The sequence below is a fragment of the Chrysemys picta genome, chromosome 23 (assembly GCF_011386835.1).
Source record: "Chrysemys picta bellii isolate R12L10 chromosome 23, ASM1138683v2, whole genome shotgun sequence".
In the NCBI taxonomy this organism is placed as follows: Eukaryota; Metazoa; Chordata; order Testudines; family Emydidae; genus Chrysemys; species Chrysemys picta.
The window spans coordinates 8,726,082-8,741,437 of NC_088813.1; the positions used below are offsets into that span (position 1 = coordinate 8,726,082).

Sequence of the window (15,356 nt, forward strand, 5' to 3'; positions counted from 1 at the left end):
CGGCTTCGGTAGCGGTGGCCGGGAGCCTCGGGCCCTTTAAATCACCGCCGGAGCCCCATGGTAGCAGTAGCTGCAGTGGAGGCTGGGAGCCCGGGGGCTCTGGTGGTGATTTAAAGGGCCCGGGGCTCCGGCTGGTGCCACCACCACTACCCCAGGGCTCCGGCAGCAGGGCTCTGGCAGTGATTTAAAGGGCCCGGGGCTCTTTTACATTGCCCACCTGGGGAAACTGCCCCCTGCTGGTACGGTCGGCTGTGTGCTGGCTCTTGCCGGTACACCTTACTGGACCATACCACCTTACTTTCACCTCTGGGTGACACACATGCCAACCTGGGTACGTAGATGCTGTGAGTATGTAAGTAGGTGCTTAGGGGCCAGGCCTCTGTATCTGGAGAAGGCTGACCCTGTGGCTAAGGGACTCTGGATATCGGGGTGCAATTTCTCTCTCTGCTGCAGATGCTGGATGACCTTGGTCAAGTCACTTGCTCGCTCCCTGCCTCTGCTCCTCATCTGTACAATGGGGATAACGAGACTTTCCACCCTCCCAAGGGGGGGTTGGACGTTGCTCTGATACTCTGGTGACAGAGTCCATGTAATTAGAGACAGAGTATCTGGCTGTGCTTCGTCTCCCTTTATCCCACAAAGCACCAACCTGAGACAGGCCCTCTGGCTCTAACACGTTCTAGAGCTTGCTGGTTTCAATGTACCTGTCTGGCCACGGGAGGGTCACGGCTCCTGTGTATAAAATGAGCGAGGATCTGGCAGAGGCTCTGCTGAACTCCGATGCCAGTTGGTCTAGCCAGAGGCCGTAGCTTGGGCGTCCTCCAGCTCCTCTCCAAGCCCGGGGTGTGTTGGCAGCTGCCCGGCACATCTGCATGACGAAGCGTCGGGCGCTTCAAAGGGACTTTGTGCAGCGGTTGGTGGAGAGGGGAAGGGGGGGGATCTCGGCATTGCCCGGGGAGTCTGACAGTCTTTTGTGTTTGCTTTGCAGAGCCTGGACGGTGACCAAGCAATTCTCCAGAGGATAAGGAAATATGTGAAAGCCATTCATGTCTCCGGGCTCAGTAAGTTCTGCTCCAGCGGCGGTGGCACGCACTGGTGGGCGAGGGGCGGCGGCGGGGGTGTGACTGCCCTGGAGGGGGAGGTTTCTGACCAGCAGGTGCTTACAGCACTGCCTGCGATCTGACGCCGTGCAGTCACCCTCTGTGATGGGCTAGAAGAACCTCCCCCCACTCTCCCCAGGCAGCTTGCTCTGGCGTTAACACGGGGCTGCCCCTGGTTTGCTCATCGGGGCATTTTTGAGAGCTCAGCTGATGCCAAGCGCTTCCCCGGCGTGCAGGCTGCAGGTTAGGATGTGCAGTTGTCGTATTGCGGCTGCTCCGTGGGGCCCCAGTCATGGCCTGCTGTGCTAGGCTCTGTACAATCACAAATGCAATCAGGCCATCCATTCCTCGAGGCGGCTATCCGGCCTTCGGCAAGGACCTGAACCCGCTGCTGCATGCATCTTCTAACTAGACAGGTGCGTCTATGGTTCTCGTCACGAGTGTCCGAGTACCTAACTGTGCCTGATGAGAGTGCAGGGCTCCTTCCCCTACAGATGATCGCCTTCTGCGAGATCTGATCTCAGCAGTAATTCCAGAACAGAGAATTATTCAAATCCAGCTGCAATGCTGTACTCCAGGACTCCCAATGGCAGGGGACCGCACAGGCAGGCTACCAGCTGAGTGGAATAGGGTTTCCATTTAATTTGCTCTAAATAGAGGGAGTCCAGTCTAGTAGTTAAAGCAGTAGAATTGTAATCTGGATATCCTGTATTCTGCTTCCCTGCCCTGATGTTGTGTCTGAGACACCCTGGGCAACATGCGTCTACCCGTGTCTCAGTTTCCCCATGTGTAAAATTGGGGGAAATCTCCACCTTGCACAGGGGCACTAAATGATGGTATAAGGCAGAGAGGAAATGAGTAGAAGACAAGGATTTATTGTCTGTTCTGGTAGTGCCTAGGGGAGTAACCAAGATTAGGGCCCTATTGTACTAGGAATGGTTGTAGAACCCAGGTGTCCTGGGCTTCAGCGCTCCATCCTTCCTGAAGGAGGAATGATTCCCATAGCTAATCACCCGTAATAGTTACCATCCAGTGGCACCGGGAGGTGTAATTCTTGGCCAGGCACTGGGCCTGTGAACGGAAGGCCAAGTGGTAGAACTGAATTGATGGGCCGTTACTCTAACGGAACACGCGCCTGTTCCCACGTGACAGGAGGGGGTAGAATAGAGACACTGATCGGTGATCCTGCGTCCCTTCACGTCTCAATCCCGTCTCCTCCTTTCAAGACTAAAGAATGCCAGCTTTTGCCATCTCTTGTCATGGTGTCTTGAAATGAGAGAGGGCCCTATGCCCAGCTGGCAGGAATGGATTCACCCCAGCTACAGGTCTGGGCCAAAGTCCTTCATCCATTTCTGCTCTCGCAAGTTGTTCTCTTGGCTCTGCATTAACGTAGTCCCCATGCTGTACACCAGCTGTTCTCTCTTAGCGGGCAGGGGAGGAAATGTTCCGCTGACTCTAAAGCCTCTTTAAATATTAAAGGTGCGAGTTCGGCTTTTGAATGCTAAGTGGGCTGGAAAATGCTTTGTAGTGTCTGGTGCTGGGTTCCTGGGCTGGCAGTGTCCGTCGAGCTCGCCCCTGGGCAGCACAGCTGCAAACAGTGGGAGGCTGGGAAATCCGACTTGAATTAAACAGCTTTTGCTTTCAAATAAGTCCCCTGGTTTCCCGGCAGTGAGCAGTGAACGTTGGAGAATCTCGCTGAGCCAAATTCTCCCCCTTCCCCAGAGTTAGCCTGTTCCACAGAGCCCTGGGGTAGCGGGGGAGAACCTCTAGGTCAGGGATGAAAGGGGAGAGTGGGGTGGGTGGGTCATAGGGCAGCTTCAACAGGAGAGATTGAGGGAACCCCAGTGTGACCGGTTCGGTCACAGAGATCCCCTTGGGACTGTCACTTGACGTGCTGAAATTATCTCTGAGCCCATTTTCCCTGCCAGCTGGGACTCCAGAACCCTGCCTTGTTGAGCCAGACACGCTAGCCTGCTGCAACACAGACCCAGGGTCTGGACCACGCCCCCAAAGCTGCAGACTTTAACTAAAACCAGCTCAGCAGGTGACCTGCCGCCAGCACCCAGACCCCCAGCTCCCAATGGGATCCAAACCCCAGATAAATCCATTTTACTCTGTATAAAGCTTATACGGGGTAAATTTGTAAATTGTTCGCCCTCTGTATCACTGATAGAGATGCACAGCTGTTGGCTCCCTCAGGTATTAATCACTTATTCTGGGTTTATTAATAAAAAAAGTGATTTTATTAAGTATAAAAAGTAGGATTTAAGTGGTTTCAAGTAATAACAGCCAGGACAAAGTAAGTCACAAAGCAAAATAAAACAAAACACGCAAGCCTAAGCCTAATACATTAAGAAACTGATTACAGGTAGTATCTCACCCTCAAAGATGTTCCAATCAGCTTCTTTCACAAACTAGAGGCCTTCCTAGTCTGGGCCCAATCCTTCCCCTGGTGCAGTCTTTGTTAGATCCAGCAGACTTCTCGGGTGGTAAGCAAGGGTTTTCTCATGACTGGCAGCCCCTTTTGTCCTGCTCCACCCCCTTTTATAGCTGTGGCACAAGGCAGGAATCTTTTGTCTGTGCTTGTCCCCACCCCCACCTTATCAATGGAAAAGTACAAGGATTAAGATGGATTCCAGTATCATGTGACATGGTCACATGTCACTGTAAGACCCCTAGTCTCCATTCTTCCAGGGTTGGCCCTCATACACAGGAAGGCTTGCAGGTAAATAAACCGTTTACAACCAATTGTCCTAGTCAATGGGAGCCATCAAGATTCTAAACCACCATTAATGGCCCACACTTTGCATAATTATACTAGGACCTCAGAGTTATACTTCATATTGCTAGCTTCAGATACAAGAATGATACATGCATTCAAATAGGAGAATATATTCAGTAGTTTATAACCTTTATGATGCCTTACAAGAGACCTTTTGCATAAAGCATATTCCAGTTACATCATATTCACACTCATAAGCATATTTCCATAAAACATCTGGAGTGCAACGTCACACCCAGGTCAGACTATCGCATGGTTATGGCGTTCCCCCTAGAGGTGGCAGATCCCACTTCAAATCCCTCCTCCCAGTGGTTGGAGGGGAGGACTTGAATTGGGGGTCTCCCCAGGAGAGTACCCTAACCACTGGGCTACAAGAGAGGTCCTCTCCCAGCCTTGGCTTTCTTGCTGAAACCCCAAGAGAGCTTGTCGCAGAGAATCCAAGCAGAGGGAGGGGCCTGTTTCTAAGAGTGGGGTGGGGCTTAGCACATGCCTTGTGCCTTGGCCCCTCCCACGGGCCATTTTCGACGAGGAGCCAGCTAATGCGCTGGCTTCTACGAATCGCGTTCTGAGATGCCAACTCTCCCCGGCCGTTGTACTGGGAGCCTGGCTCCGCCTTTGTGAATCCAGTGCCTACCCGTTGGGCTCAGCGATGCTCAGTGTCCCCACGCCAAAGCCTCTGTGTGAATCTAGCCCTGGGTGACCTTGGGCACGTTACTTAGATCGAGATTTTTAAAACAAGCGGCTCGTGTCTTTGAACGCCCAACCGGAGACGTCTTAAAAGGGCCTGATGTTCAGTAGGGGCCTCTGAAAACCAGGTGCCTCCAGGTGGGTGACCAAAATCGCCCTTCGCCCTCTTCCCTCGGTTTTCCCCAGGGTGGTGACACGGGTGACGTCCCTCCCAGGAGTGGGGTGAGGGTGGAAAGAGGTTAATGGTTGTAAATCACGGCTGGGGGGTTATTTTAAATTTAAAATAATGTCCTTTAATGTGTACTCTTGGGTACAACATATGTGAAAATCCTACTGAACCCCCCACCCCCTTCCCCATTCTTCTTATTACAACCCCTCAGTCGATGCAACAGGGCAGTTCAGGGGTGGAGGGGGACAGCAGGGAAGCCTGTACAGCTGTCCTGGGACTCCAGTACTTATCTGTATCTAGTTTCCTGCTTTTCTGATCACCTACCTACCTAGATCTCTTCTGTACTTGCAACCCCTGGTGCACCTGTGAAGTACTTGCATCTTCTCCAGTGTGTCCATCCTCATGCCACACCCCGGGAAGACAGGGAAGTGCTGTGACCCCCACCCCCCAATCTGATCTATGGGGAACTCAGGCGCAGGTTAGGGAGGCAAGATTATCAGACACTCCTCAATCCCCAGCTAGTGGGAGCAGCTGCAGAAGCAGCCAATGCAGGCATGAGGACTCTGGTGGTGCCTCCCCTTCCGCCAGCCATGTGTGGGGTGGTGATGGGGAGCTGCCGGGAGGAGCCAGCCAGAGACTCCAGCTGGTGGGAGCAACTGCAGAAGTAGCCAAGCCAGAGCAGGGACCCTCAGACCTTCTGATGTCATTGCTCAGTGACCTCAGACCCTTTGCGATGGCCTTGACTGGACTTTCTCTGCACTGTGACTGGCTGGTTTGCTCCAGCACCTCTCCCCGCCCCCACATCTCTGCACCACAGCTGTGCTCCACACCTGCCCCCTCACCCTCCTCTTCTCCACTGCCCCACCTCCATCTTCCCTTCCCACGTAGCTGACCCCTCTCCTAACTAAATCACCCATTTAAAAAAAAAAACAAACCAACGGTGGTACTAACATGCCATTCACTCCCATCATTGGGTCACTCTGCTCGTGATTTCTACCACGTACCCCCACCTATGTCTGTCTCGTCTCCTTACGGCAAGGACTGTCTACTACTCTGTTTGTACAGCGCCTAGCGCAATGGGACCTCTTGCTTGGGTGGTTTTTGACCGGAACACCCGGTCGAAAAGGGACCCTGGCGGCTCCGGTCAGCACTGCTGACTGGGCCGTTAAAAGTCCCATTGGCGATACTGCAGCGCTAAGGCAGGCTAGTTCCTATCTGTCCTGGCACCGAGCTGTGCCCTGGAAGCAGCCAGCAGGTCCAGCTCCTAGGCAGGGGGGCCATGGGGCTCCGCGCGCTGCCCCCGCCCCGAACACTGGCTCCGCACTCCCATTGGCTGGTTCCCAGGGGAGCTGGGGGGGCGGTGCCTGCAGGCGAGAGCGGTATGTGGAGCCTCCTGGCCCCCCGCCTAGGACCCGGACATGCTGGCCACTTCCGGGGCGCGCACAGCTGCAGTGCGGTACCAGGACAGGCAGCCTGCCTTAGCCCCGCTGTGCCGCTGACCCAGGTAAGCCTGAGCCCCCGCAACCCACAGCCCCTTCCTGCACCCCAACCTCCTGCCGCAACCCGCAGCCCCCTTCTGCACTCGGAATCCCGTGGCCCCAACCCTCAGCCTGGAGCCCCCCCCTGCACCCCAAATCCCTCATCCCCCCCTACCCCAGAGCCAGCACCCCCAGTTAGAGCTCACTCCCTTCCGCACCCCAACCCCCTGCCCCACCCTGGAGCCCACACCCCCAGTTAGAGCTCTCACTCCCTTCCGCACCCCAACCCCCTGCCCCAGCCCAGTGAAAATGAGTGAGGGTGGGGGAGAGCGAGCCATGGAGGGAAGGGGGATGGAGTGAGTGAGGGCGGGGCCTTGGGGAAGGGGCGGGGCTAGGGTGTTCGGTTTTGTGTGACTAGAAAGTTGGCAACCCCAGCACAGACCCAGCACGCGGTCTGATCAGCCACTCTGAGACCTGGCAAACTTGTACCAGTATCCGGGGGGTTGGGTTAGGGCACTGCTTTTAGCTACCTGTTTTGGGGCACCGTCTCACAGCAGTGTTGCAAAATCTACAGTCTTGGCAGGCTTGACAGAAGGCCAAAAGTTTGGGGTGGGGGGGAAGAGAAGAAATAAGATGGGGGGGCTAAGAAAAGGACACACTGGATGTGTGTTTGACAAAGTCTCACATCCCAGATGGTGGTTGGGAGTCAGCTGGAGCTGACGATGGTGACTATGTGATCTGGGGGTGTTTCTCTGGCCCGCTGTGGTCAGGACACCTCTCAGATTAGGCTGATGAAGGCCTGGGGTCCCAGAAGATGGAGGGGTGGCGGCCATGATGGTGATGCTCGCTCCAGTAGCCAGTTCTTCTCCCCAAAGTCTTTCTCTAAAGACCTCAAAGGGAGTGTGGGTGGACTAGCCCCTCCCCGTCAATTAAGCCTAATAACCCACAAACCAGTTTTGGCTCATTTAACTTCCAGTCCCATGTTTTGTCATTTGCCAGGTGTGATCTGAACGCAGGCCTTGACTTCTAGCAGGAGGCCTTTTTGTTTGGACTAATTCCATTTTTCTGTCTTGCTTTTGCATCTTTTCCCATCAACACCTGGGGTTGGGCCATTGGAACGTCTCGTGAACTTTCGCTCGCTCTTCACAGTGGCGCTCATAATCCCTAGCTTCTCCCCCCTTTCCCAGTAGGAGGCGCTGTAGAGAACGGCGCATGCGCACTAGCTGCAGGGGGCGCTAGAGAGAAAGGGCGTAGGCGCGTTGGCTGGATCTGGCCATTCACAGCCTCTCCCAGCAGGAGGCGCTGTAGGGAACTGAACAGTATTGCTGTCTGGGGGGGAAACGTCACCGTTGCTCTTTGCCGGCACGAGGAGTCTCTGTAGACCTTTGTCCTGGTTTCACTGGTGTCCTCTCCTTCCGCCCGCAGCACACGTCGAGAACGAGGAGCAGTACAGCGAATCTCTGGAGAACTTCGGCAACAACCACCTGTCCCAGAACAATCACGAGCTTTCCACCGGCTTCCTGAACCTGGCGGTCTTCACCAGAGAAGTGACCGCGCTCTTCAAGAACCTGGTAAGGAGCTGCTGCTCTCAACTCCTGCACCCCCTGTCTTCCACAGACTCCCCGTCTTGGTGACCAGGGAGGAGGTCAGTGACCTTTGGATTAATCCCTGAAAGCGTAAATGTTGGGGGTGGGGGGATGATGTGAACGTTCCTGAGTTCTGGGGGGGGGGGGTATCTCTGTCTGGGTCTCGCTCTGTGTCTCAGACCCCCGGCTGCTCTAAAATCATTTTGAAAATGGGCCAGTTTTGTGTGTCTCCCCCATAGAGATCGGACGTGCTCCAACGTCGGTAAAACAGAGGGGGAAAGTGTCTGTCTTGTTTCTCAGCTGGTGGCAAAACCCGACTTCCTCTTGTAACCAACAGCTCTCGCTGCAGGGAGGCCTGCTCCACCTGTGTCAGGTCATGTTAACGTTAAATGTCGTATGCATGAACAGACCTACAGGGATAAGGAGACCTCAGACACGCGTGTGCTTCCCTTGGGGTCTATGTGCACGCATCCTGTTTGTACGAGTACTTGCCTGGGGTGTGAGGGTACCGCTCATGTAGCTACGTGTCCAGGCAGGAACGTTGAGTTCATATCATATATAATACCAGGGTTGGAGGAGACCTCAGGAGGTCATCTAGGCCAATCCCCTGCTCAAAGCAGGACCAAGCCCCAGACAGATTTTTGCCCCAGATCCCTAAATGGCCCCCTCTAGGATTGAACTCACAACTCTGGGTTTAGCAGGCCAATGCTCAAACCACTGAGCTATCCCTCCCCCCCCAGTACAATGATGTGGAGGCAGGTCTATATGCCCAGGGCAAAAGGCGCAAGCACACGCTGCACGGACAATACAGGAGCCGATCTCGGGCTAGCCTGCAGCACGACCTTTCCGGTATCTGAGTATTTGTGACAATAGGGCATGGTTTGGCAGTGCAAATCTCCTCATGAGTTTAGCTTAAGTTGGGCCCAACGCGGTACTGCTGAACCCAGGGAAAGGTAATTAACCAAATGCTTTTCTTGGCCGTTACTGTCGTTTATAAGCTTGAAAGCCATCGTGGTCCAATTCCCTGTCAGTCTCGCAGGCATCCTCTCGTGGCCTAGCTGGAGGAAAGTCTCCATAACCCTCCCAGCCAATTCCGGGTTCGGGAAAGATCAAGGACCCCATTGATGCTGTCGCCTTGTCACTCACTTAATCGAGCAGTGTAGAATTTGTTGAATATCCTCTACCCTGGCTGGGACATGGACTCGGGGCAGGAGGAGGCCGATATTTGTTTCACATCAAAAGCATCTATGATCCTGTTTGCCCAGAAGGGAATCGAAACACAGCAAGGCCAGTTGGAAGGAAGGAAGGAGACCAAGGGAGTGGGGACAATTGGTAGAACATCAACTCAGTTAAACAGGGAGGGAGTGGGGAGTCTTAATGCCAAACTGCTTGAGGCCAAATTAAAGTGAAATCTGGTTCCTTCAAGACCTCTCAGTCCCTGCACGGTGGAATCGGTGCTGAGAAGAGACCAGATCCCATGAGGCTTTGGAATAACAAGCCCCCACCCCGAGGAAGTTGGGTCAGTGAGAAATCCGGATGCAAAGCCCTAGGGCTTGCCCGTGGGAAGAGCCTGGTCTCTTGCCCGTGCGCCCTGGTTGAAGTCAGTGCGATTGCATTGGCGTAACAGCTCCGGCAGCATTCCCCCTAGATCTGTTAAAGGGAAGATTGAAGCAAAGGCATCCAGTAGCACTGGTAGAAAATGTGGGGGGAAGAGGAGGAGAAAAAGCTTTGTGAAATTTTCCTCGGTTTTGGGTCAACATTTCATTTGGCTGGAAATTCTCCACCCCCTCCTGGTCCTCAGCGGAGCTCTCCTAAGCCGAGATCTGCTAGGAGCTGTCCTGGGAGAGGCGTAGAACTGGTTCCCCCGGTTAGCAGGAGGGATCTGCTGTAGAGCGAGTCTCTCCACTCAAACACAGGCGCTCCTCGCCGTTCCTGTGCAGTCACACGCTTCAGGGGTGTGAAATAGACACACAGTGGGACCTTAGTAATTGCTCCCTTCCCCGCTCCCAATGCTTTTCCAGGCATGTGAATCCCTGCAGGCCAGAGAAGCGTGTGTGTGTGTGAGACAAGCGAGCACCCAGATAGGGTACAAAGGTTACGTGCTGGCACCTGGATTCCTTTCAAGATGGGAGGATGCTGTTTGCTCCTTGTTGTCCCCTAGGCCTTTCCCAACTGCCTTCCCCTGTTGTGGCCACGTGGTTGTGTCCTGCTGCTGACCCTGTTGTTTGTCTGCTGCCGGGTGTGGTATAAATGCTTAGACGGGGGGAACGTTGCCTCTCGCCCCTGCAAGAGGGGTGAGCCACTTCCTGGCACCCTACCCCCTACTGCATAGCACTCTGCAGGAAGGCATGACCCCTCCGTGGTACCCTGTGCTGTCAACCGGTGCCAGGAGGGCATTGCTCGTTCCTGCTGGCTTGAGCCAGTGCACTGGGGTGGTCCAGGCCTTCTTGGCACGTGGGTCCCCTGGGGTAGACTGACTGGGCAGGCGTCAGTGCCCTGATGCCAGGAGTCCTGGTCTAATGGTTTAAAATGGTTCTAATCCCATCATGCCCAGTCGCCCCCCCTTCCTCCCGAGACCTCCCCTGCGGGGAAGCACAAAGCAGGGGAGGTCCCCCGCCCGCCCACAGCTGGGCCGGGATCGGGCAAAGCGCCAGGTGTTTCTGCCTGTGGGGGAGGGGATGCTCTTTAATCTGTTCGTTTACGGGCGGGGAGAGTGCAGCGGACGCGTGGAGACTCGGGCGGGATCCTGCTTCTGCTGGAGTCTATCGCAAACCTTCTCTGACTGCCGCGGAACCGGACTGGCCCCTCTGACAACCGGTCGCTTGGTGAAAGCCGGGTTACGAAACGGGGGTGAGAGCTTGAGAGCCACATACTGGGCGGATGGGGCCATCGACGCACACCCCTCCTCTCCCCCCCCCCCCCCCCGCACTTTGCAACGCGGCCCTGAGTCCTGACCCCGAGCGCTGGGCTTCCCTCCTCACCCCGACCCACACAGCTCTGGCCATGCCCCTCACTCCCGACCCGCAGCCCCCCCATTCCAGGCCAGAGTCAAGTGTTCAGGGAGGGGAGGGGGAGCAGTGACTTGAGCCTGTGGAGCAGATTAAAGAGAAAAGTGCTGAAATAGGGTCCTGGGGACCTTCCTGGAAAGCCGGACTACGCCTGGGCTCCAATCCAGGCCTGAGCCTGGGCGAATGGGGCGGCCCCTGCAGTGATCACTGCAGGTGTGTTCAGAGTTGCCCCCTGCAGTCAGCCCCCCAGAGCCTTGGAGCGCGATGCTTTCAGGCCACGCTCTCTGCGGGAGGGTCGCAGCTCAGGCTCCGGTCCCCGGCTGCGTTCCTTGGCCTGGCTGGGCGTGTGCAGGCTTGTAACTTTCAGCAGCAAATCGTGTTTTCTCAGTGCAACGTATCCCGCTCCTTTCTAGATTCCTGGCAGGGTTTATGTACCTCCACCCCAGTCTCCCTGTAGTATTTCCTCTTCCCCACGTCGTCTTGGAAAGAGACACAGATTCCACGGACTCCGTGAGCCGAGGCCTCTGGGTTTGCTTTAACTTTCTCTTTCTGCCAGTGTTTCCCTCTCCCCCCCATCCAAACCTTGGCCAATGGTCCCCCGCTCCCCTGCCCCGAATCCCACTTCATAATGGGACATAGTGGTTTAGTGGCTAGAGTAGGCAGGGATTGGGCATCCGGACACCCGGGTTCCATTCCGATCTCTGGGAGGGAGAGTGGCGTCATAGTTACCGTGTGGGAAGGCTACTCCGGAGACCTCGGTTCTATTTCCCAGCCCCGCTGCTGACTCTCTACAAACGTTCTCAAGTCATGTTGGCTTTCTGTGCCTCAATTTCCCCCCCTGTACAATATTTGTGTGTCTCCCCGGGTGTTGTGAGGGTTAATTAGCCTTTGTAAAGTGCTAAATGTCAAGGGGGGGAAATCAGTGGTGGCTATCCAAGGGGGGCGGGGGAAATCAGTGGTGGCTATCCCAATGGGCCGGCATCACGTGTTACTCTTTGGTGAGGGTTCAAAAGGCACAGGCATTGGGGCTGTGGGTAAGAACCCCCCCAGTCGTGGGTCAGGGCCCCGTTGTGCTAGGTGCTGTACAAACAGATGGTTCCGGTCCCAAAGAGCTTAAAATCCAGGTTGCGTGAGCATCTCCTAAACACTCAGGAGTTTATCCTCCCCCTTGGAAGTAGGGCAGGATTGTGATCCCTGTTGTATAGATGGGGATCTGAGGCACAGGGCGTTCCAATGGCTTGGCCAAGATCACACACAGTCTGGGCTGGGACCAAAGAATTCACCCCGGATCTCCTGAGTCCGTCCTCCCTCTGCAGCTGAGCTTCCTGGCTGGCAGGCAAAACACAGCACCAAGTGCAGAATGTTTGATGGCCTTTCGTGCCTGCCCCCCATCTCTGAGCTTCTGGAAGTTGCTGTCCTAACCCTCCCATTCCCCCGTCCACACCCCTGGGAAACACCCCATGTGGGACCAGAGCTGTGGCTTCATGTTCCAGCACGGCTTATCCCCCCGCTCACATGAGAGATGCTGGTGAAGGATACACGGGAACCCCAGTGATGGTTTCACGCTGCCCCCATTCCCCCTCCTGTCCCCCGAAACTCTCCCGGCTGCAGGGAGCTGGCGTCCCGTCGGAAGCCTGCCCGGAGGGACGTTCCAGGTTCCGTCCGATGCTGGGAAGTGGCTTCTGCAGTGGTGCTGGCAGCTTCTCGCTTTCTTTGCTACAGCGTTTAATTTTGTGCTGATAGCCGCCGCTGGAGAACTGCTTTGATGGTGGCATGGGGGTGGGGGGGCTGCTTGGACTAACCTCCCACTGATGTGGTTTGTGGTAACAGCCCCACATCTTGCAGCCATCCCCGGCTAACCAGCTACATCTGGCACAAAGTGGGCCCTTCCCCTCATCTTAACGGTTAAATCCGTGCCAGCTCTCCAGGTGGCCAGAGCCTGCCTGGCTCTTAACGCTTAGCAGGGATGGGACTTGCTTGACATGTTAGATCCTGACGCTGCAGGGTGCATCCTGTCCTGGGAGGAGAAGAGGGTTGTTGCGCTGTGGTCTGGTAGGGACGGCACTGGATTCAGACTCGGGAGGCCTGGCTCTGCCACTGACCTGCTGTGTGATCTTGGGCGAGCCCCTTTGCTGCTCTGTGCCTCAGTTTCCCCACCTGCTCTTTTGTCGGACCATTTCAATTGTGAGCAGTTTGGGCAGGGACTGTCTGTTTCCCACTAAGTATCTGCGCAACACCAAGCGTAACAAAGCCATGATCTTCATAATGCCGAGAGGCCCCGATTGTAAGACAATCCTTTAAACCCATTGCTGCTGTGATTCCTCCAAAACACGGGTCTAAAGTCAGGCTGCTGGTATGCTGTGAGCACTGCTTATTACACTGATGGTAACTTACCATTAGCCGGTGTTTCTTCCTTGTCTGGCTGCTGTATCCCTCTGTTCTCTCTCCTCTTGGACCTGGCTGGTAAGCTCGTCAGGGCGGGGACCTTTTTTTCAATATATGTGTTTGGCATTGCTCTAATCTCTGATTGTGGCCTTCAATCACTGCTCTGATACAAAGAATGAATAGCCCAGAGCAATATTTTCTTGTATTAGTTGCAGGGTTCAGCTGGCCTACGGAACAACCTGCCACAGGGAAGTCATGCCGCCAAAGCCTGGTGGCTATGCTTTTTAAATACAGCCCATGTACTATCTCAACAAGAGGATGTCCTTCCCCAGGTTGAGATGAAGGGAGTATTGTGCAGTGGGTCCACTAATCTCCAGCTACAGATTCACCAGGGAACGTTCGCACTCCAGGACCCATCAGCAGGGGCGGTTCCTCTGTAGTCAGTTGCACACACCAACAGGCCCCTACTTAGCTTGAGTACCAGTTTTGTCTCCCTTGTTTACCAGGGGTCGCACCCTGCCTGGAACTCCAGCGCATGGGGGCACCTAGTGAGTGAATAAGGTACTGCTGGTAAACCAATTGTCACATGGGTGCAGTGACTGGGCAGCCGGTGCAGTTAGGGGCTGAGGGGCCTGCACCAGCCGCTTTGTAACCACTCCTTGTTTCGCTGGGTTTTCCAGGTGCAGAATCTGAACAACATCGTTTCCTTCCCCCTGGAGAGCCTGCTGAAGGGGCAGCTGAAAGATGGCCGGCTGGTAAGATCCCGCTCAGGTGGTGGGCCCTTGATGTGGGAGGCGCAAGATGGCAGGGGGGAGCCCAGGAAGGACGGCTTCCGTCCAGCTGCCGTTTCATGTTGCTGTGTCCTTGTCTGGGGTTGACTCTTGTGTGTCCAATCCCATGCCAGGAGCGGGTCCTTCCGCCTGTGGTAGGTGGCTCCCCTGTGTTTCCTCCTTGGTTGATTGCAGCACCTCTGTGAGGGCCTGCACTGGTTCAGGTAGAGCCCTGCAGGAGATGGGCTCCACTCCTGAGGGAGACGCCCTGCTGCAGATCTGGGGAGGCAGGAAAGGAAAGGCCCGACCCTCCTTAGCTCCCCGTCCCCATGTTACGACGAGGCATCCACCGGGGTGGGGATATGGCCTGCTCAGAGCAGTCCCCTCCCCTCGGCGCGCCCTGCCTTTCCCCTAACAAAGGGTCAGGGTTCCCATCTCAGCCAAAGCACTTTCCTTCCGCGCCTCGATGACCGCAAGGAGACAGAGCTGCCTAGCAAGTCACGCGGCCCATCGGCCACAGCCAGCCCTGCTGCGGGGCACGCAGTGACCGGACCAAAGAGCAGCTCCTGGACGTGGGATTAGTAATAGTCTCGTGTGGTTTATATGTGCCCGGAGATCCCAGCTGAGAGCCGGGACCGTTGTGCTGGGCGCTGCACAGACACGGAGTGAGAGACCGATGGGGGAAATAGAGCAGACTGGTCCCCGGTTTGGTCGGGGACGCTGAAGCACGGAGCAATTTAAAGCTGGCCAAGGTCACACAGGGAGCCTGCGGCAGAGGCAGGGATTGGATGCTAGTCCAGGGCCTCCCCCACGAGATGATCCTTCCCCCAAAGCAACCTCTTAACTCTCGTCTCTTCTCCTGTCGGGGCCTCTCCCCTGCTGGCAGGTGTTACTGGACTAGAGCCTGTGAAGGGCTGTTGCTCTCTCCTAGTTACAGCTCCTAGCAGGCCCCAGTCTGCTAATACCTGGGGAAGAGGCGACGCGCCTTCCTGTGCCCTGGGAACCTGTCCCCCTCCAACCCGCGCTGTGTCACGACAGGCACGGGGTATCCTGGAGGCCAGTCCTGCACCGGCGTTCTCCGGAGGGCAGCTCGGAGCTGTGGCTGAAGCAGCTGCAGCCCCCGGGCGAGTTGCAAACGGCCCCCCGGGTCAGGCAGATCTGGGTGCCGTCATGTCTAGCGTCTTGTACACCTGGGTCAAGGGGGGAGGCCTGGGTGTGCAGAGCCTTCTCCCTGGGGGTGCAGGGAGGGGGAAGAAAGAAGGCTGGCAAAACAGTAACCGCAACTCCCGCCCCCATCCCTGACTCTCTGCTCCCATCTCCTTGGCTCCTTCCCAGCTGCACCCTGAGAGAACCGGCCAAACGGGTCCCTCTGGGCTGGGGACTCCGGCTCT

At 55.8% G+C, this 15,356-nt stretch overlaps 1 protein-coding gene across 2 annotated transcripts in view; it reads left to right on the forward strand.

The window, feature by feature from the left end:
• Positions 1–15,356, forward strand: part of ASAP3 (ArfGAP with SH3 domain, ankyrin repeat and PH domain 3) — a 64,718-nt gene that overhangs the window by 13,006 nt on the left and 36,356 nt on the right. For both annotated transcript variants that reach the window (XM_065577019.1, XM_065577020.1), the window contains exons 3-5: positions 989–1,061; positions 7,642–7,787; positions 13,876–13,950. In XM_065577019.1, the coding sequence (XP_065433091.1) occupies positions 989–1,061; positions 7,642–7,787; positions 13,876–13,950 (294 nt within the window). The remainder of the gene's footprint in view (positions 1–988; positions 1,062–7,641; positions 7,788–13,875; positions 13,951–15,356) is intronic.